General features: G+C 40.4%; 1 protein-coding gene across 1 annotated transcript in view; it reads left to right on the top strand.

Moving 5' to 3' along the window:
* Nucleotides 1-19,514, top strand: part of C4H6orf132 (chromosome 4 C6orf132 homolog) — a 56,671-nt gene extending 37,157 nt beyond the window's left edge. Inside the window, exons 3-5 of the mRNA XM_042461481.1 lie at nt 6,488-6,563; nt 11,834-14,654; nt 15,842-19,514. Of these exons, the coding sequence (XP_042317415.1) occupies nt 6,488-6,563; nt 11,834-14,654; nt 15,842-15,947 (3,003 nt within the window). The 3' untranslated portion in view covers nt 15,948-19,514. The remainder of the gene's footprint in view (nt 1-6,487; nt 6,564-11,833; nt 14,655-15,841) is intronic.
* The last annotated feature ends 3,806 nt before the right edge of the window (nt 19,515-23,320 follow it).

Raw genomic sequence — 23,320 nt, 5'->3', positions numbered from 1 at the left:
AAAGGACAAGCAAACCAGCGGAGTCTTACATGCCCTCTGGAAACACAAAAGGGATGGAGCTAGCCTGAGCTCCCTTGGAAGAGAGTTCATATTTTAAATTCTGCTGTAGAGAAAGCCCTGTCGTGTGTACATAGCATCCTATGGAAAAGAATTAAACAGGGTGAGAGCAGCCACTGAGAAGGCTGTCTCCCATGTCCTCACTGAACATGAATATGAAGAGAAAGACGGTATGAGGATCTCAAAACTCAGGTAGATTCATATAAGGAGACATGGTCATTCTCAAGTAGTCTGGACCAAAGCCATAAGGGGCTTCATAGATCATGATCAGAACTTTGAATTGTGCCTGGAGACAAACTGGTAACCAGTGGAGCTGTTTCAAAGAGAACTAATGCTCTCTGTGACCGTCCACAGTCAGCATGTTGGTCACAAGATTTTGGGCCTGCTGAACAGCAACTCCATCTAGACTGTATTACCACAGTCCAAACAGGCTATAATCAAGGTGTGTGTTACAGAACTGATTTCTCAAAGAATGGGTGCAATGGGAAAACTAGTCTTAACTGTGAAAATGCACTCCTGATCATCACTGAAACCTGGGTATCCAGGTTCAGCGTAAAGACCCTATCACCAGTGCTGCTCCAAAAAACTGTCCTGCATCTGTGTAATAGAAGGTTATGGCAGCATAAGGCACCAACAAGAATCCATCCATCAATTTTGTATCACAATGCATAGGGTCCTTTACTTGTACCTTCCCTTCTTCCATGGGAGGAAAGAACAGATGGTGTTAGCCATAACAAATGGGTCTGTGGCCTCATGAGGATGAAGACATACTGGATTGTAAAGCATGTGTCTTTGTTGTGATGCAAATGGACACAACACCCTGACTCTGCCCCCAGGCCAGCCTAAATGGCCAGACTGAAGAGGGCCTAAGAAGAGAAACAGCAAAATGCAGGCCTATGGCTAACATCTTTTTCCCCTCATGTTTGGTTTGTAACACCTCACCTGATGAATAAGCTAATGAAGCTTCGAAAACTTGCAACATGTATATCATGCATTTAGATTGCCCAATAAAGGTATCACTGTTTGGTGGATTTTTGACTGGATTTGTTATGTGGCCAACATGGCTACCCCTGGATGTTTTTAGTATCCATTACAGTATCATTACAGTGAAGGCTTCTCCTACAAAGAAAGATTGTTGCACCTGTGTCCCATAATTCCTGTTCCACAAGCCTGAAATTCAGGATTTTAAGTCATTGTTCGTGGTGAGAGTGGTTCTTGATGAGTCAGACAGATGTAGACAAAAAGCTGTCCCTGCTACTACTGCTGAATGTTTATTCTGCAGCAATAGCGAGCTAGATTCTCTCTCGCTGTTCCTCCCTGTTGCATCTTGTAAGATCTCTGTCACTGGATGCAGCAGAGGTTTTACAAGACATATTAGTGAGGATGCAGAATTCAGAAACATAGTCATGTTAGCCTGCAATTTCAGTATGCAAAGAGATCTTGTAGCACCTTTGAGACAAACTGTGTGAAAGAAGTTGTAGCACAAGTTTTCATAGAACTGGTCTATATCCTCAGATGCATCATGCTGTGTATCTGAGGAAGTTGACCAAGTATATGAATGCTTTTGCTACAACTTTTTCTACACAGTTTGTTTCAAAGGTACTATAAGACCCTTTACACAGTGAGGACGTGGCATTCCTCAGTGGTACTATAAAGGGTTTTGAACACCTTGTTTTCAGAAACTAAGCAGATGGTCATAAATGTCAGTCACATTATCTATCATTGCAATATTTTTATAACATTTCATGATGTCGATGTTGATCTTTTTTGTCAGAGAGAATGGGGGTAATAATAAGGATCGGGGGGCAACAGGTTGTGAGATCCTAGATGCAAGGACTCACACCATTCAGAAGCCTGAAGAATGAAAGTGGGGGGGGGGGATCAGTGATCATACTTTTGTATCCAGGATGCTCTCTACTACAGTTGGCCCTCCTTACTCACTGATTTTTTTATCCATGGATTGAAGCATACACATCTTGAAAATATTCCAAAAGAAGTATAAATTCCAAAAAACAAACCTTGATTTTGCCATTTGATATAGGGGACACCATTTTGCTATGCCATTATATTTAACAGGACTGGAACATCCACAGATTTTGTTATCCACAGTGGAACCAAACCCCAGTGGATAACAAAGTCTCGCTGTACTATAAACACTAGACACCTGAAAATAAAAATAAGGTGAATCCTCTAGATTCTGTTGAACACAAAAGATTTCACACGAAGAAGCACTTCTGTGTTGTGTCCATAGTGATGATATGACAAAGCTGAGTGAATTAAAAGCCTGACCTAAAGGCATAGATTGAAATCTTGGACAGCAATGGCAGACTGTAAAGCTTTTGTGAGTGTAGCTCCACTTCCTTCTTCCCGACATAGTTGATCTACCTACCTGCCACCAAGGCATTATCCTCTACAGCCATATAGTAGCTGCAGGAAGATGAAGGGCTGGCAGGCAGTGACCAGTTGTGTTTCAGCAGTTGGCCACAGGAAGATGACATCCTCCTCCTAGACCTCCAGAGAACCCCTTGGGGACAAGAAGGATGTTTTTTCTTCCTCTGGATGGCTGATGAAGCACTACCATCTGCTGCCTAGTCACCTCACCTCTTCCTTCAGCCATGAAATTGACATTTTGGGGACACCTCCATGGCTGGTATGTAGGCTGAGTGGACAGACTTTAGATACCCCTGATGCCAACATCCATAAAAGGGCAAATGCAGACATAATGTAACTTTACGCTGTCTAGGTCACCAACAGAATTCTTGGCCACAATCCTAATGAAGTTGCCTAGGTCTCGGATTGTTTACTGCAGAGATAGAAGTCATGTGTGCCCTTGTCTTGAATTCGCAATGGAAGAAAGGCAGTTGGTAAATAAGATAGATAAAAACTTTTTAAAGATGCAGTGAACCATCCTACCTTGGCTCAATCAGTAAAGATGCAGTGAACCATCCTACCTTGGCTCAATCTGAGTCAAGTTGACTATTTCTAAATAAAATTTCCTACTGCAAACAAATCTAAGCTCTTTGGCCTGCTGCCCTGCTTATTAAACATTAGGAGAGTCTTGAGCATTTTAAATATGTGAGTGTCTAGAGATGTGCATAACATTTAGACATATTAAATCAAGGGTTATATTTCACAGGACAACCAACAACATTTGAGGTGTGTCTGTAGGCTATTTTTAGCACCCTTGTATTTGTTGCATTATTGCATGTTGGAGACTTGTGATTGTACCATATACCATGATTTTTCTATTATGTGAGGCTTTGGAATGACAGGAAATTTACCACTGCATAAGAATTTGCTTAATTAGATCTTGGATTGTTGCCACAGGGAGAAATAAAGAAAAGGCAACAAACAAGGACTATTTCAGAGATCTGATGATGTGGCTAAAATAATATTCCTGGTATTAAAACAACAAACACTCCTAAGGAATCTTAAACATTCACAAATATATTGTGACATAAGCTTTCATGGGAGTGGACCAATTTTGGCATGTGCCTCAGTTGCCTGAGATGCATTTTTGGTCTCCATGACTTTGGACAGCAGTATTGTGGTGTTCTGGAATAAAGGCTAGCCATCTAGAATAATATATATCTCAAATCTTATATTACCTACAGAGTTATATGTTGTTGAGAGACATAATGATTCCTGAAAAGGGAAATTCAATTTAAGTGCATGTCCAAATGTGAAATGTTTCCTAACTAAAGCCATTGTTTACCGCAAAAGGCACCTAGCTGTGAAAGGATACTAGTACAATTAAAATCACAGCTATTACAGAAAGTGTCAAAGAAAAAAAAGTATCAAAACATTTTGCTTCTACTCTTCAAGGTTGCATCCAAGATGGCAGCTTTCTCCAGTCAATTTCATTGTCATCCCTGAATTTTTAAAATATATTCAACAGACAGTGTATAAAATAGGACAGAGAATGGCTGCTAAAAGTCCTTGGTTTGGTGCCACCTACTGTGTTGGTTTTACTAAATCATGAGGATTAGCACTGCTCAACTGCCTGTGATATCAGCAGAATTTCCACATGGCTGTGCATGTGATGCTTGGATTCACCTGAAATTCAAAAACATTTTTACATGGAAAATGAGTTTTTCAAACTACTGAAAAGGTAAAGACAACTCAAAGTACAAGGAGAAGAAGAGTCGGACCCACCAAGGGGGGGGGGGGGGGGGGACTCAAAGGTTCAGGGACATTGCTAGAGGGCAGTGATGGCTAGTGGCTTCCATAAAATCGGGGCAGTGAATACATTTCAAGTTTTAATGCAATAGAATTTTGGAATATATATGTGTGTATGTGTGTGTGTGTGTATATTCCAAAATCCTATTGCATATATAAAGACAGACCAATGGTTCTTAAACTTGTATCTCCAGTTTCTCCTGCAGCTTCCATAATCCCTAACCATTGGCCATAATCCCTAACCATTGACCATGAAAGTATAAGACCAACAATACCTTGGCACTCATGTCTGAGAACTATTGATCTAAGTAATCTGTATAGTATCCAAACTGTAGAATAAATTCACTTTGTCATAATCATATCTACTGTATTTATAAAAGCTATACTGGATGCTGTCATATGTTTAGTGGTGGAATATAGCACAATACGTGGTTTAAGGGTGTGAAAGGATGGCTACGGCGTGGATCTATTCAGCTTGGGTGAGGCAGACACTCAATGCTGCTAGATTAACCACTATCAAGGGAGCAGGAAGAATGACTTTGACTCCTGACTATGACCTCACTATAATTTATGTGCATTAACATAGTGCATTCAGAGGGGTGCATGAACATTGAAATATCTTTTTGTGGAATGAGCTCAAGAGTGAATCATTAGTGGAGGAGCATGATAAACTCTGCTTTAAGGCTGGATTGTGGCAGAAGCCCTTAAGAAGTGCAAGAAGAAGCATACTGGGATTAGCCCAAAGGCCTGTTTAGTTGGGTGTTCTCCTTGTATGATAGCCAGCTGGCTACCTAGGAGAAGCCCATAAGCAGGAAGTGACTGTAATAGGCTCCTCCTGTTACTGTTCTTCAATAACTAGTATGTTGAAGCACATTTCCTCTGATATGGAGTTAATTCATCACCATCATTACTAGTAGCAAAATCATCTTCACATTGAACGGGCATTAAGTGAACTGGGGGGAGTAAAGAGGAAGCCATCCAAAGTAACTCCGATTTGCCTTAACATTTTCACAAGCATAAAACCCAGGTAATAGCCATGAAATAGTACACAGGGTTACTCACAGATCTGGAAGGGACCCATAAAATCATCTAGTAAAAGCCCCTACCAATACTGGGTACCCACCTCTACTGCATAGCTAGGTGATGTCTATCGAGTCTCTGGTTCTACTGTAGGAAGCCACCACCTTACTAGGCAGCCTGCTGTTGAATATTTCACACCTTGAGAAAGAATTTAGCTGAAATCTCATGTTGTCTAATTTGAACCCATTGCTTTGAGGCTTGCCCTCTGGAGCAAGAGAAAACACATTTTCACAATGCAGCTGTTCATATATTTCAAGATGGCTATCAGTCATATTGCTTCTTAATTCTCTTCTCCTAGTTAAAATTGTTAAATTCCTCCAAGCCTTCCTCATATTATTATAATAGTAATGCTTTTACTTGTATTATTTGTATGCGCTTTATTCATGTTATAAACTTTGTCAATTCTTAGAGGAAGTGGTAGTCCTTAGAAGAGCTCTCTTTGTGCCTTGTAAAAAAGGCATATGCAGGTAGCAAACATTAGCTTGATTCTTGGCTGTTCCTCCTACCTTCAGTTAGACTTGTCAAATCAATTCTTGAATTATGAAACAACATGTAGGTAAATCTATTGATTCAGTTAGTCTACTCTAGTTTGGAATAACAATAATTAAAATCTATTCTAGTGGGGATTCAGGACTTTGTCTGTAGTCCTTCTTATTGTTGAAATCATCAATGAATGATAGATCATCCCAGGACATAATGCACATTATTCCCTTGATTATAATATATGCTTCTTCCTATGGATAATGCATGCTTTTCCAGAAACCAAGATTTAAAGGAAGTCAGGTGGAGTATCTTAATAGAATGATGGACAGATGTAAGTAAGCAGCTTCATACTCTTGTCCTATTTCTGTATGGAGAACTTGGAAAAGTTACCGTTTTCAGCAACAACTGTTAGAGTTATAGATAGTTGAACTCCAGGAATTTTACTAGAATAAGTAACATTTCCAAGAGCTGTCTGTCTTCATGTTACCAAACATTGGGGGAATTCTTCCACTGGAACATGTTTCTTAGAGTAATGAGTAATTTTTTTTAAAAAAATGCATTCTTTTCCTTGTTGTAAAGAATACTTTCTTTGGAACAGAAAACGGATATTTGTCACAAGCTTAATCTTTGAATATTTCTGATTGCTAACTAGTTTATGACTGCAAAGTCTATTTTTAAACCTTTCCAGAATGCTCAAGAGGCACATGGCGTGGCTGTACCAACACCATCAGTACCAGAAGGCTTTGAAGAGAAATCACTTCTGGGTAAGATGAAAGTTTTCCATAGAGCTAATCTCCTTTGCATATGTGCAATGTTCAGTACAGCTTATTATTACTTAAATCCCAACTCTTTGTATTGGGAAGTTAATCATGACATCCTTGCAATGCCAGTACAATGACAAATGTTGTGGTTCAGATTAATGTTAATTTATGATCTTTTACTTTTCATTAAAGAATGACCAAGTCTTATGATTAAGCAGTTAGGCAGCAAGTCCTGAGCCGGTAATAATACATTGACTGTGTAATCAGTCAAGTTATTAAACCTGTATTCAACGAAGTATATCATCCACCTAAAACAAACAAACTGAAAAAACAACAACAGTTAGAACACCTCATGGTCAATCAGTGATGCTCTTGGGTCAAGACTGTAGCATAAAAGTCCAGAGCCACTCTCCGCAGATCAAACAGTCTCCCAATGTGGTTAAAAACACATGGTTAAAACCAGTTAAAAAAATGTAAAAACCATTTACAGCACACAGTTCAACACAGGTAAAATTCATCCACCAAATAACTGCCTAAATAAAAATGCTTTCAGCTGCTGGTGAAAAGAGCAGGGAAGGGACTGACCTGACTTCTCATGGAAGGGAGTTCCACAGTCTGGGAGCAGCCATGGAGAGGGCTCCCTCCCAAATCCTCACCAACCACACTTATAAAAGTGGTGGGACTGAAAGAAAGCCATCCCCTACTGATCTTAGTATTCAGGCTGGCTTGTATAGGGAAACACGGTCCTACAGATAATCTGGATAGGGCAACAGTTCATCAAGTGCTGGACATAACCACCCAAATGTTATACCGAGAACAAGGCAAATAGCACAAGAACCCAAGGGTGGGGGGGGACCTTTAAAAGGCAGATGGGGAAATGACCCATGGCCTTAGATATCACTATACAGTACTAAGGCACAGAGTGTGGAAAACAGAGTGAATTTGAACTCTTAGCACAGCAAAGCAAATATATAATAGGCATCACTGAAATCTGGTGGGATGAGTCTTATGATTGGGATGTAGTGATAGAGGGGTACAGGGGATTGGAATGTTGCTTGGTTGATGAACGGAATGTTGTGGCTATAGCGTATCTGATTTTAGTAAGGACTTTGACAAAGTCCTCGTTGATGCCCTTGTGAAAAAGCTAGTAAAATTTGGGTTAGACAATGTGACTATTAGGTGGATTTGGACTTGGTTGACAGATCAAACCCAAAGGGTACAATGGCTCCTTCCTTGTCCTGGAGAGAAGAGACTAGTGGGGTGTCACAGGGTCAGACCAAGTCATAGATGATGACAAAGCTATCAATGGCTCCTGATGATACTGGTTATATATTACTTGTGATGCTAGGAACTGCATTCCTCTCTACCAGTTATTGGATGACACAAATTTAAATATGCTATCTGCTTATGGGCCTCTCATAGACCTTTGGGTATCCACTGTACAAATAAAATACGAGACTAGGTAGGATTTTGGTCTTATTGATTGCAAGCCATTTTATGTTCTTTGTTTTGAATACCTGCATCTCAACTGTTGGGCCTCTTCACCAGTCTACTGCACTATACTGTATGCACTAGATAGTGGCAGCTACAAGCCCATTAGATTACATTTTTGTGGATATCCATTCATTGACAAATGAATACTCCATTATGATACTCCATTATGATTAGCTCTGCTCATAATAATAATAATAATAAAATTTATTTATATACTGCTATTCCATGGATCATAGTGGTTCATAGCCCTCTAGGGCTGCTATAATGCATGGAGGAACAAAAGGTCTCTAGATTTCTTGTGTTATATACCAAGACAGCCTTTCATGAGCCAGAAAAGTCCTGCCTTAAGAACAGTTCAATGCACTTTATCTTGTTTCCATATCAAATCATAAGGATTTTCATTACATTGAGGATTTACAGTGGAAAGGCTGTTTAAGTAGTCCTTACCCTCTGCCACCTATCAGATGTGTTGGGCTACAAATCTCAAGACTACATAGCCTGTTCTCTGGGAATTTTGGGAGCTGTTGTCAAACATACATCTAGTAGAGCCAGCATAGTATATTGATCTGAATCTTGGAATAGGATTCTGGGAAACCAAGGTTCAAGCCCCCACTTACCCATGAAAACCAACTTGGTGACATGGGAAAGGCACAGTCCCTCACCCTCAGAGAAAGGCAATGGGAACCCCTCTCTGAATAAACCCCTGTGATACATTCCGAAGATAAATGCTGCAAGGCAGGCAGGATATAAATCCAAAGAATAAATAAATAAATAGGTTCATATTGAGGTTGCCCTAAGTCAGAAAATACTTGAAAGCATACTACCACCACTCATCTAGAAAGCAGAGGGTTACCAACCTATTTGGTTCTGAAGCCAGCAAAGCAATAATGAACATTTGAAATGTGGCACCAGATTACTTTTCAGCATTATAGTATCTAATGATCTCATTTGTTCATGAGTTTTAAGAAGAGGTACTTTGTTTTTATTTTTAAATGTTCAATTTTTAATCATTTTCTTCTCTATCTATTCAATCTTTTTACTTTTCTGGCTGTCCTATAGATGTGATTTTTTTTTAAAACTACTGTACAATGAACTCACAACATTGAGTGCTGCCAAGGGAAAGGCTTGGCATGGAGATAAGGGGGAGTTGAATCAACCAGCCTCTTCAAATGACATATTCAACTACTTTTTGCAGTCAGGGAGCCATGGCAATTATCAATTTTTTTAAAATTAAGTTACTTCCCTGTTAATGAATAAAGTATTGTTTGCTACAGACCCCCCTTCCCCCAATAGGGAAGCTGGAAAGCAATTTGATTTTGTTTGTCTTGCTTGTTTGATAGTGACCCTTGATAGGTTGCCAGCCTTCCAGACTCCAGCTTCTGTTCCCTCAACAAGAGGAACATTTCCTGAACACCAGCTAGGTGGGGTAGGATATGTGCTTGAAATATCCACTGAATTCTTCATAGAGATTTGTCAATTCCAGAAAGGCGAGACCACCACCAGGCTCAGGTGTATATGAGTGGCCACTGAATTTATAAGATGTGGTGGGCTAGGGATAATTTAAAGCAGTGCTACTCAGTAAAAGTTGTGGTCCATGGACTGTGCCAATCCACAAGCCATCAGCTGCTGTTTCTTGGAAAGTTCCCAGGAAACAAAGAAAATAGTTGCAGCTAATGGGCAAAAATATGATACCAGTCCCTGGTACGCTAACAGAAAATATAACTGTTGGTCTCTCACAATGGATAGTTTAGGAAGCACTGGTTTAAAGTGCAGCATGAGTATATAGGAGGGGAGACTGAACCCTTCCCACACCGTCCAAAAGCTTTGCTCCAGCTGTTCTCCTCACTATAAAGCATCATAGCTGAAAGTAACACAACAGAAAACTGGTGGGAAGAAGCAGTTTGGGGAGATTAGTATTGGCAAGAGAAAGATACATTCTCCAGAGGATTCCCATTCACTCCTCCTGTGCTTTAAAGTCAACTCCCTTAAAGATGTGTGCTCTATAGGAATTCTGCCCAACTTGAGTTGCACAGATGTTGTAACATCTGTTTGCCTGGTAGAATTAAATGTGAACAGTGTGAGATGTATGCTTGCAATTCATATGCAGGTTTGTAAAAATGCAAATAGAAGCAATCACAGTGGAGTGGGCTGATATTTATCAGGATTGAGGTGAGAGGGAGAGAGTTAAACCTTTTTCTCCCCTGCTGAAGTTCTGAGAAAAATGTCTTCTCTGAATTTGCGTTAGTCCCAATGATTGATGCTCAATAAGATAGAAGGCAATAGGAAACAAGGAAGACTGCATTACAAGTGGATAGGCAGATAGCTAGAAGGAAACCATGGCTGGCCTGAGTTTGCAAGATCTGAGGAGGGTTGTTAATAACAGTGTGATGTGAAGGTCCCTCATTTATTGGGCTGCTATAACTCAAAAGTCAATTGGACAGCATTTAATAAGAATCCAGTGGATAATTATTGCTTCCTCCCTCTCTAGTGGATTCAATTTGCATTTTTAAAACTACATGTTAAATGGAAATATGCATTCAAAACATGTCATGTCACCATATGTTGAGGCCCACACACTGCAGGCACAGTAGGCAACTTCCCCAGACTTAGGGAATGCACACTCCACTGGATTTCTTGTGCCTGTTAAAATGTGACCACCCAGTAATTCTGCTGGGAAGCATGATACATAGCAGGGAGTGGACAGTATTTCCCACAAATATTGTTGGAATCTGAGTGATGGCAGTAACACTGTCAACAGCAGGGACCTGAGGGCACTTGCAAAAATAGCTAGGAATATTTGTGGATATGGTCTCTGTGTTGCCCACTCTAGGGGAGGTGAAGAAATGGGGCATATTATCTAATAATCAATTTGGAAAGTTTCTGTTTGGACTACAGTTCCCCCTCAGAATTCACTAGCCAACACTGCCAGTTCTCATGCTGGCTGGGGACTTCTACTAAGTCGTGGGCCAAACAGCAACTTATAAGCATTTCCAATAATCCACAGGCAGGAAGACCCATTGACTCTATGAATATACCCTCTTCATATCCACGGGAGACTTTAATGCACTTGTGAGAAGACAGATGGATTTCTGGAATGAGACAAAGAAATTCTGTGTATGGTGCTTTCACACTGCCGTAATTGCCATGGCTCCATCCTGTGAAATTCAAGGATTTGTATTTTGATGAGGTGCTTACAATTCTCAGCCAGAAAGTAATAATGGTGTAGTTTAAGGGATGACACTAGTATTCCAAATCATTAATCCCAGAATTCCATAGGAAAGAGTCATAGCAGTTAGTGTGGGATGAAACTTCTATAGTGGGCCTTTGATATTTACCCCCTGTGGATACCAAAATTCATGGGGGCTCATCCCATTAGATACAATGGCATAATCAAATGGTATCCCTTATATAAAGTGGTGAAAATCAAGATTTGTTTTTTGGGATTTCTATATTTTAAAAATATTTTCAAGCTGTGGGTGCTTGAATCCGTGGATAAAATATCCACGGATAAGGAGGGCTGACTGTATAACTGTGCAGTGTGAATACATCAAAGGTTTTCTTCTGCTGTCATTTATTTATTTCACAATCCGAAAGAACATCTAAAAACCAAAGAAAGCTATATATTAAGAAAAATGTGCATCAATTTCCTTTAATTGTTACCAGAATTTTAGTTCCTATTGTATTTTCTAGGAAAAAGATATACGTTGATGAAGCCAAAATATTCAACTATACTAATGTTAAATACAGGGATTTAATCCTATGTGCTGTTTTCTCTCTAGGACCTGGTTCTCAAATTAATGGCAGTTACAGAAAGTACAATTCAGTGCTTGACCTGAGACCCAAACCATTTGAAAATTACTTGGATGATGACTACATTCCACCACCACCATCAGTTCCTCCTCCACCACCACCTTCAGTTGATCTCCCTGTAGCTCAACCTTCCATACAAGTTGCAGCTCCACCTTCTTTGGATGTACCACCTCCACCTTCTGTGGCAGCTCCACCCCCACCCCCACCATCTATGCCTCCTCCACCACCACCTTCAATGCCAGCTCAGTCTCCTTCATCTCTGGCTCCACCTTCATACCCATATTCCAATCTGTCTTCTCCCAGTACTCCGTCCCCACCAGACTTTATTCCTCCTACTCCTCCTCTGGCTTTTATTGATGGTGCAGCCCCTCCACATTCACCACCGCTTCACACTCCACCCTTCTCAAATGGTGTGTCCAAATGGAAATCTGAGACTGTTTTAAATATCAGGGAGCTAGATACCATCCCCCACAATCTGAACCTTAATACACCTTCAACTCCTACCCAAAAGGAATCACAGCTGTCACAATCCAGCCCAGACCCTCATCTCACTTTCCCTCGGTCATTAAAAATACCTCCTCCTACTCCTGTGAGAACATCGTCTATTCCCCCAGGAGAAAAAGAAACCAACTCCAAAGATGAACTGCTCCCTAAAATGGTTCCTCACAGCCGACCTGCCCTGCCACCAAATTTTACTGTACGGCCTGCAGCTGCAGTTCATACAGAGGGAGAGGCTAAGGCAAAAACTACTTTGGAAAAGCCCTCCATATTAATCACAGAATCTGGGAATCCAAAGATACCATCAGATTCTAATGGCTCTTCTACTACTCCACATGCATCCTCTGATGATGATCATGATGATGATGACTGGAAGGAGCGTACCAGTTTGGACAAACTGAAGCATGAACTGTCTGCCCTGCTGTCCTCTTCATGCAGAAAAGAGGACCGACAGCAAGACAGAACTGTTTCTTCCAAGCCTAAAACCAGCATTACAGATAGCAACCAGGTTGTTACAGATGGATTAAAACAAGCTAAGCCTGCCACAAGTGGCCCACAGTCACCACAAGCAATAGAGAGTGAGAGGAGGGAAAAGACACCAGCTAATACACCTTCTCCAAGAAAAGCTTTTATCGGTGATGCCATTTCAACTTCAGACACTCAGTCTGCCTCCATGCAAGCAAATTGTGTTATAACATACAAAGATGAGTTGGAAGCCTTGTTGTCTCCAACCAAGAATGGAGGCCCACCCTTGGCTCTTACAAACCTGAGACATAATCCAGAAACAAAAAAACAAGTTACTCTTCAGTTTGGTGGTAGTCAGATCAATAGTGGAGAGACCAGGCTTCCAATACATCAGAATAGCCCAGCATCAGGAGTGGCAGAGAAAGACTCTAAGGCTCCTAGCACTTCTTCTGGTTACTCACCAACTGACAACACTCAAAAACCTCCAGTCTCCCCTCTGAAACCAAAGAATGGACTCTCAGTTCCAGCTGCACCTTCATCAGCCTCTTCTGGCGTCTCCTCACCCATACGAACGGCATCTCCCACTGTGGATTTCTCCCTCCTGCAGTACAAATTGCATAGGACAAAGTTTGGGTCTGTTGACAGCCTGGCCTCTGCCACTTCTTCCCAAACTACAGAAGATGGCCCAGCAAACCTAAGGGACTTTGCAGAGCCTAGGTCCCCAATCACATCTACTCTTTCTAGGAATGCTGATAAAACAGATAGTGAGGTTTTGATTCATCCTGTTACAGGAGAGAAAGTAGAGAGAGGCTCCCCAATGGCTCTTCTCTTGGCTGCACAGCAACGGGCCCAGAGAGGCAGACGTTCTGCTGTTGCTTCCCGGCAGAATAGTTATCTATCTGAGAAGCCTCTGCTCAAGTTATCAGAAAAGCTACACAATAGCAGTCAATCAGACTGCTCATCCACCATTTACTACAGTGATGCCAAGCCCAACTCCATCACAGTTGTACCCAAGTCCTTGCAAAAGGAATCCCTGGAAGTCTCAGAAAATAAGTCTCAGAATATCACTCCATCAAATGCATACCGTTCTTCTAGTTTAGTTCAAAGTCTGCTGGAATCCAGTAACTTGAAACAGGAAGACCCTCATAGTGTGCCAGGAGGAACAACTGCATACCCTCACACTACACCTCCAAATCACACTCTGAGCAGTAATGAGGATGTGGAAGAAGAGTTTGATTATGAGATCATTCCCCCTCCACCAGAGTTCAGCAATGATGCCAGTGCAGCTCCAGATGTATCTTCAAATGGGGAAGAAAATCACAAAGACAGCAACATCCCAAGTGACTTTCAGACCTCAGATAAGAGACTTAACTGCAGTCACTCAAGCTATGACTATGGCAACAATTATTCACTAAAATCCAAACCAACCTTGGAAAACAACATGAGACCCAGTGGATACAGCCACCATTATCCAGGTGGGAGCTACTCCTCTAGTTATCTCAGTTCCTATTCCAACAATCGGCCTCTGATTAAAAAGCGTCTTTATGTGTCAGAGACAGACAGGTCATATGGCAGGGCAGCCATGTCTACTCGCAGTATGAGCACACCCGCTACCTATGGCCACAATACATTGGCATACAATTCACAGGCTGTTGAAGGGATGCACCGGGTCAATTCTACTCACAGAAACGTAACCACCAGCAAGCAAGGAAGAAGGGTGTCACTGGAATTACCTGGGAAAATATTGACTTATAATAATGCCTCCAGTGATGCCAGGTATAAAAGCCAAAGTGGAGAGTATACAACCAATGCAGCGGGTGCCAGAAGGTATGTTTCACTTGCCCTAATTACAAGTTATGGTGCGAGCTAGGGGCTGCAAGAAAAGATTTCTAGTTAAATACAAGCATGCAGGCAGCATCTGGTGGGGGGATTACAGTTTCCACAGCCTTGTACTGTACCAGAGTTCATAACAGGGGATTAATGAATTTAAATTCTATGATTTTTTTTTTCTGGGGAAGGACCCTATAGATTTCACCAAAATGTCAAAGGGGCTCATGATCCAAAAGAGCTTAAGAATCACTGGTCTACTAGATGGAAGTTTTTTTTCTCTCCCTCCCAACAATAGTAGGAAAATCCTAGCTAGCTACTTTTATAAAAGCATGCTTTTTAGCATGTTTTTTATATCTCATATCTTGTTGTTGCCCCTAGTACACTAACTAGAGACCAAATCCACAGTCCTAGATACGAATGCCAAGTCAATAAAAGTTGCACATACAACTATTTTTCCATTTACAAAGCAGCCAGTTGACTGACTGAATTGAAAATATTCAAAATACCTTGAACTAGGTGTTTGCTTCTCTCTCATCAGTTCATAATCAAGAAAAGAAAAATTACTAAAATCTCATCTGGACAAAAGTACTACTATTACTGGATGGGGTACTGTTCACATTTCAAAATATATTTGCATTGTAAATCTTACATACCTCAGCTAAGTAGGGCATACAGTACTTCCAAGTAAGCAAGATTTTATATATATATATATATATATATATATATATATATAGAGAGAGAGAGAGAGAGAGAGAGAGAGAGAGAGAGAGATGCTCCAGGCAGCTATGTTATCTACCATTTATGATAGTATTTCAGTAGTGTTACAGATTACCCAGAGAAGCAAGGATCTGTTCTGTCTGGAGAGTGGTCAAAAAAAGAGGGAAGAAAAAAAAAGGGAAAAAAGATTTTGTTTGTACTGTATACCTGGAGTTTGTGCTTACATTAACCTAAGGACATCCCATCACCAAAATCCCACTTTACTCAAGAGTTAACAAAAAACAAACAAACATATATTGTGATGCTGCGAAATATTTTCTTGTAATGAAAGCTGACCATCAGTTTTTCTTATATAATTTCCCTACCTGGTTGTCATACTTTGTTTCAGAGGCTCTTGTATAATGAATTGTATGATTAAGGACTTCCATATTGCTTGATGGTATTTTTACTTTCCTCCTCCCCTTCAGGCCTTCCCATGGAAGTCTGCAGTATGATACAACTGCAAATACATTCACTGTCAGACCTGGGACAAGACAACCCATTTCTTATTCATACCAAGGAGGTCTTCGTTGAGACATGCATGTCAAGAAGAACTTGCCACACAACTCTGGCCAAATCTGATGCTACACATCATAACTTCATCCTCTCCACTTTGTTATGGGCTTCCTTTCACAGTTCTTTAGGGCCTGGAAGTAGTCCTGTTTCCTTCTTGTAAACAGACTGGTTGTAAGTTATTGTCAACAAGGGCAAGAATCAGTCTAGAAAACATATCCTACTGCTTAGGGCTTCTGTGCAGTACAGTAACAGAGTAAACGTTGTGTGATACAGCAACATTTCTTAACTTAAAGCATATGTGTAATTCTATAGACTTCCTTTTGTCTAGGGTGAGCTTGGCCAGTAGGTAACAACCTAGAGCCTCTACCTATGGGGAAAACTCTACCTTTTACAACACCTTCAAGAACATGCAACCAAACAGTAAACAGTACTGAAGAAAGGTTTAACATTCTTGTCCTACAGAGGGACAAAAAACAGCTAAGGAGTCACAGAAAAAGGTAAGCAAAGGCCCCAGGTTTTCAAGAAAGGCTGTTAAATAGCAATTAACCCCAGCCAACTGAGGCCTAGAGCTGAAAGAAGTGGATTGTGCTGAGAAGAAAATAGTATAGTTGTGGGAGAGGGGAAGAGAGGTTCACAGGGGAGAAAGCACAAGTGAGGCAAAATGCATAAGAGGGACTAGGGCAACCTTCTCCCACCTGAAATCCTCCAGGTGTGTCATCTCTAGCCACTATTGCAATGGCTATGTTGGCTGGTGATGATGAGCTGCTTTCTAACACACCTTTAGGACATCAGGCTGGGGGACATTGGACTAGATAAGAGATGAGAATGAAACTTCCCAGCCATGTTAAATAGTCATACAACAATCAGTTTGCTTGGCTTATTGCTGTTACAATAACCTGTAACACTCGATTGTGTAATTTGATATGAGCAAGAGATTTTGAGTAAGAAACTGCACAGAGAAATACATTTAAAGGTTCCATATGTTTGTTAAGTTGCAACTTGTACATTCCATTTAAAATAGGGGAAAGGGACCTTTTTTTGTACTGGATGCCAAATTTCAATTTAGAAAGGGTCTCCTGGACTGCATTTCAGTTGTGGGCAAATCTACAGTATAGAAAAGGGTCAAAGCAATCAATTTGGATGATTTCCAACCAAGATACAGCCAAATTCTATACATGTCTAATGCTCTTCCTACTATTTATTGGACAGGATGAAAAGCTCAGTGGCCATACTATCCCCGAACGTTTAAAAATTTGGGATAAATCTTCTGGTTCCAATCTGACCCTTGGATAAAATGCTAGTACTGTACCTTTCCAAGCAGCTAGCTAACACATTGGTTTGGGGATTTTGATTTTTTTGCATGGTGGTGAGGGCACTTTTACAGAATAGGTGCTGGCACCTATACACATTATGTTGAAGATATATTTCAGTTTGCAATTAAAACAGAGGAAATGCAGGTTGAAAGCTCATCTTTGAAAACCACACTCTAATACTAGCTAGCCAGGTTTCTCCGGGTGTAAATATTACTCAGTAAGATTCACTTTAAATAGGTGAATGAGTGTATGATTACAGCAGTGTTTCCAAAAATTTAACCCTCCAGGTATTTTGGACTTCAGCTCCCAGAAATCCTAGCCAGTTTAGCCAACAATCAGGAGTGCGGGGGGTGAAGTCCAAAATATCTGGAGGATGAAAATTTGGGAACCACTGGATCAAAGCATCTTAATGCAACTTGTTTTGTATTCTCAAATGGGACTTATCCATTACATAATTGCTGGTTATTTATGTTGGTCTATTTGTCTCTTACAATTTTTTTTGACATCAATAATAATTCTAAACCTCTTATTCATAAGCTAATTCCACAGTCTATGCATGCAGCACTGGCTTTTAGGATTGCACTTGCAAACTATTTTCCTGCAGGAATAACATATTTTCATATTTTCTCTCTAATGTTGCTGTAATTTAGCAAGTACAAATATAAAATCTTGCTGATTTGGCCTGGCAGCAGATTTTTTCATATAAAGGCATCTCTCAATATTATGCCATTTCAGTTCAAATCAGATCTATTTATTTAGGTGGTCAGATCTCAATCTGTTAGGGTTGCTTGCTTCCTCAAAAAAAGCTCCTGTGTAAAAGAAAGTTATGGTAGCTGCTTCTCCTTTCAAGATGAGGAGAGAGCCCTCTATTCTGCTGTATTTAGTCATCTGACTTTAAATTGCATTGCATTGTTCCCTATGCTTAATTTGTACATAAATGCCTAGGCTGTGATACTAATATAAGTTAACTAAAGATGTTCACAGAAAGAAACTATTCCATCTTCTCCTCACCCCGTAGTCTCCTGCATCCCCAGGACAAGGAAGTTGTCCTAAACAATGTGGAATGGGCTCCCAGAGGAGCAAGTGGTCCTATGGACTCTAAATTTTCTTTCCATGTTTGCTTATAACCAATGACAACTGTTGGCTTCTAGGGTGGGTGGTGGAGGTAGTACTGAATCCACTCTAGATTTTTGTGCAAATATTAGGGAAGCTATCCAAGACACTGAAGTTGTCTTGAGGACTGATACCCCACTGGCATGGAAGCCCACATCGGCTTCTGCTTATTATTAAACTCATCCATCAAGTTGTTCTGATCAGAAACTGCAGAGACATGATTCTACTATTCACATAAATGTGTTCCAGATATAGTAAAACACACATACAGTATATGTGTAGGGCAAATGCGAAGTGAAATAATCTCAGTGCCTAAGGGGCTATACAGACAGGTGACTAAAAGCTGCCCTGGTTGGTTCCGTGGCAGCCACACAATGTGGAACTGACACGCTCCCTAAAAAAGAAGCTGCTCTAGGCAGTTTCTTTTTAGGGTTGTCATTATGGAGCTCGCACGCCATGATGATGTCCTTTCGTGAAAGCGTTGTTTGGGCACTCTGACACATGTGCGTCATCATGACGCACCCCATATAAACAGGGGCACACCATGATGGCGCACGGGTGCCGATAGTAGGGCTGGGCACATGTGGATGCCCAGCCCTATCTATTCCTAATTTTGGGCCCAGGCCGACACAAAGCGTCCATCTGTACCAGTCCTTAGACTTACAAATGAAGGGGTGTCTCTCTCACCCTGGGGGTGCTGCTGTGATTTCCAGTGTGTTTTCTCAGGCTGCATCTGTACTGCACATATCATCTAGTCTGATAATTTAACAGCCAGGGCTCTCTGCCAGAGAAGGCTAAACATCTTCTATTCCCAGAATTTCATAGCATTAAACCATGGCAGTTAAAGTGGTTTCAAACTGGATAATTTTTGCAGTGCAGATGCATCTATTCTCTGCTTGTATTAGTGACCCTCTTTCAACTGCAGTTTCCAAACAAACAATGTTCTTGATTAACAGAAGCTGAAATGAGATATGGAAGTAGCTTGGGATAAGCAAGGGAGCTTGTACTCTCAGTATATATCACAGATTGTTAAACTTAATTCAGGTTGCCAATATTTGTAAATGTTCAGAGACAAACACATGTAATATTTACATTATAAGGAGATAAAAACTGTAAAATAAATGTAAAACATGAGAAAATGCAATGTACTATGGAGACATAAAGCACTTTGAAACAAGCAACTTGAATGTGTTTTTAAATTTTCTCAGCCTCATGCAGTACTTTCTATCTAGTTCACATAATGTGCACAGATATATAAACATGTGTTATGTAAATCTAACATAATCCTAATTTACCTTGGAATTTAGGGAGCCAATGTAGTGGTTTGGAAGTTGAATTAGGACTCTGGAGACCAGGTTCAACTCTCCACTCAGCCATGGAAACTCACTGGGTGACCACAGGCAAGTGACACTCTCTCAGCCTTAGAAGAAGGCACTGACAATCTCCTCTGAAAAAATTGTGCCAAGAAAACTCTAATAGGATCCCCCTAAGATGGAAGTGGCTTAAAGGCATAAAACAACAAAACTTGAAATTTACTGTATCTTAAAATTAAGAATGAACTAATCTTTACTAAGTTTCAAACTGTTTATTTTGTACTTAGTGTGTGTACATCTAAAAGACAGTGTTTCTTTAACTCTTGACACATCAGCTTTTTCTCCCAGTGGAAATACTAGATATAATGCAATAAATTCTGACGTGTTGTTCTGCGCTGAGAAAAATGAGAATCTGAAGATTGTGAGTGACTACAGTCATGAAAGAAGAGTTCTGAGTAAACAAGAAGAACATGCACAGAGATAACACATACTTAACTGGAATACTGACAGCCATAGAATCTGCACTGAGTGCATTGCTCCATAAACTTGCACAATGCCTCTGTAGTATTCCATGTGCTTTCCTTGTGAGACTGTGGGGACAGTACAGAATGAGCAACTATCCATAAAGAGCTTTGTCCAAAATGATCATGAGAGCTAAAACAAAACTAATATTCTGACACAAAAGATTTCAGCATTTGGGCATTTTCTGTTCAGAACAAGTTTACATTTTATAAATAGTCAAAACTACATTTATTTATTTATTTACTTATTTTGTTTATAGCCCACCTTTCTTGCAAGTAGGATGTAATATGGCTTTCAGGATCAAACCCTGGCTGCTGCACTAACCTATTAGTAAACATGAAATCCTATATACAGGTCTCCTGTATATGTATATTCAGGTCCCAGTGAATTCAATATATGTAAATTTGAGTACTGCTACAAATCAGCAGCATAGGTAACTGATGTAGTGGGAAAATATTTCATAATTATCGTTGTGCATAAATGAACATCACTACAGAAATCAGTCATTTACCACAAGTAAATTATTGAGAAATCTGTAGTTAAGTCTTCTGGCATGCAGTTTTTATAATATGCAGAACTCTACTCACAGAGGAAGCTCCTTTCATAGAAGAATACATGTTATTTGTACTTGTAGCATCTACAGGACCACTGCACTAATTTCACATGCAAGCAAAGTCACGCTCAAAATTCTGCAGCAAACAATTCTGGATCAAATATTGATCAGAACAGTGACTGCAGTCAAGAAATAAGAGGAAGAATAGATTGGGAAGGGCAGCTATAGATAAGAACATAAAGTGCAAAAACATAACTGAACACTAAAGTGAGGATAGTCCAAAGCCATTGTATTCCCCATCACCATGTATGGATGTGAGAGCTGGAGAGTGAAAAAAGCCAACAGAAAGAAAATCAGCTCATTGGAGCTGTGGTGCTGGAGAAGTGCTGAAGATACTGTGGATGGTGAGGAAGACAAACAACTGGGTTCTAGAACAGATCAAGCCCAAAATATTCTTGGAAACCAAGATGACTAAAGCGAGGTTGTCATTCTTTGGCCTCATCAAGAGGAAAAATGAATCATTAGAAAAGGCAATAATGCTTGGAAAAATGGAAGGAAGAGAGGAAGACCACTTGATCAGGGAGGACATGGAACTGGGCTTGCAGGACCTGAGCAGAGGGGTTGAGGACAGCGAGTCTTGACGATGTCTTATCCATAGGATCACATGAGTCAAAGTCAACTCAAGGGCAGTTAACAACAAACATGTTATTTAGAACAGCTTATGCCATGTTCTTTGCCTGAATATAAATATGTTTTGTTAAATAATCACAGGAATGTGGAGCTATTGGACATGAACTCATTACTTTTCTGCTCATGGCAAGAAACAGTTTGTCAATAAGTACTTTCTTCTAGCACAAAGATTCCTTTAGTGCTATGGCAGAACAAGGAGATAGTATGTGATCTGAGTGTTAAAAAGCAAAGTTCTGGGGCTGGCCAATTGTGTTCAGTTTTAAACTAGAATCAGTTGCTTCTGCAGGAGTATTATTTCCTAGAATACTAGAAATTATTGCATGTTCAAATGTACAGGTGAAAGGGTACATAGGTACTAAAAGGATATAGAGTTCTTACTTATGAAAGGGATTCTGATTGGGACAAGACACACATAGCTCCTGGACCCCTTTGCTGCTACATCTTCCTCTATTACACTTACCCATCCAAAGCACTTGAACCTCCAGGAACAGCAGTTCTTTAAAACAGAAGTGGACCTGTGGGGTGGAGCAGGCCATGGTCAGTCCCAAATGGTGGAATTGGCTGCTGGACTCCTAAAACTTGCCCACCCTGCTCTACACAAGAATGGTTCCTGCCCACATCATGGCAGGATGTTTTAGTACAACACTTGCCTGTGAGGATTCAGTGAGTTTTAGTCCAAAACATCTAAAGCTTTTTCCAAACTGTAGACTAATCCATAAGGTGTAGAGACAACCATTCAAATCTTGGTATCATACACGCAAAAGGGTTTAGGGTTTTATGGCCTTTTTTTGTCTTGCAGAAAAGTGATCCTTGTTAAAGCAGCTTCTGCCTCCCTCACTGTTGTATTTAATACCAATACCCAATGAGTCATCTTCACTAGAGATTCACATTTGATGGGGCAACATGGGCAGGTAAGCTTGTTCTGCTGCTTACAAGCATTCAGATTATAAATAGAACACAAGCCTTCAAAGCTGCCCATACAACTCCTTTCAGCAAGCCCTAACAGGACAGTCTTTTGAGATGGCAAATACTTCCGTTAATCCTCCCAAAGACCCAAAAAAGAAAACTGTGAAACTTAAACACAAGCATGCATGATCTTGTATGACAACCATTTTAAGTAAAGAAGAAGAAGAGAATATGCACCTTCAGCATTTTTACAATGGCAACAAAAACAAAATCCAAGGGAGACAGAAAAAAGCCAGTTAGGGATGCATCTTTGGGAAATTCAACATTGAGCCCTACATTCAGCTCTTTTCTGCAGCTTTGGACAAGAACACTGCCAGACACTACACTCTTCCAGAAAGTTCAAAATCTCAGCTACATTGATTCTTCCTTCTCTTGGGCACAGGGACAGAGCTTATTCTTCATCCCCATATCTATGAAGAAGACACAGGGCTATTCTGTTTCCTTATTTCTGAGGGGTTAGCAAAGGCCAGGTAAGCCCAGTCCACCAAGCAGGGGTTACCAACTTTGTTATTCTTGGAGGCCATTATACAAAAAACATTGAAGTGCTACCCCTTTACACTCTAAGCTCTTGGGACCCATACAAACTTCATACAGAATTGCAACAGTCTTTTGGATGTCTTCAAATTATTCAAATACACCACTGCCATCCCCTTTTCAAACATCCACTTTCTCACAGTGGGGCCTGTTCTAAAGTACATAGGGTTGAATTACAGCCTTCACTAGCCAAGCCACATAACTTAACACTGATGCAATTTCCCATATGACACACTACAGGCTTGCAATGGTAATATTTAGGCCATTGAAGGGAGATAAACACCCCTTGCCAGCCAACAAGCAGAACAACACAATGCATTACAAGTTGAAACATGTGCATGCCATCCACACTATATGGCACCCATACAGCTAAGTACATATCTCTGG

The sequence above is a fragment of the Sceloporus undulatus genome, chromosome 4 (assembly GCF_019175285.1).
Source record: "Sceloporus undulatus isolate JIND9_A2432 ecotype Alabama chromosome 4, SceUnd_v1.1, whole genome shotgun sequence".
NCBI lineage: Eukaryota > Metazoa > Chordata > Lepidosauria > Squamata > Phrynosomatidae > Sceloporus > Sceloporus undulatus.
The sequence above is the reverse complement of the archived record's forward strand: the minus strand, read 5'-3'. Positions and strand labels throughout refer to the sequence as shown.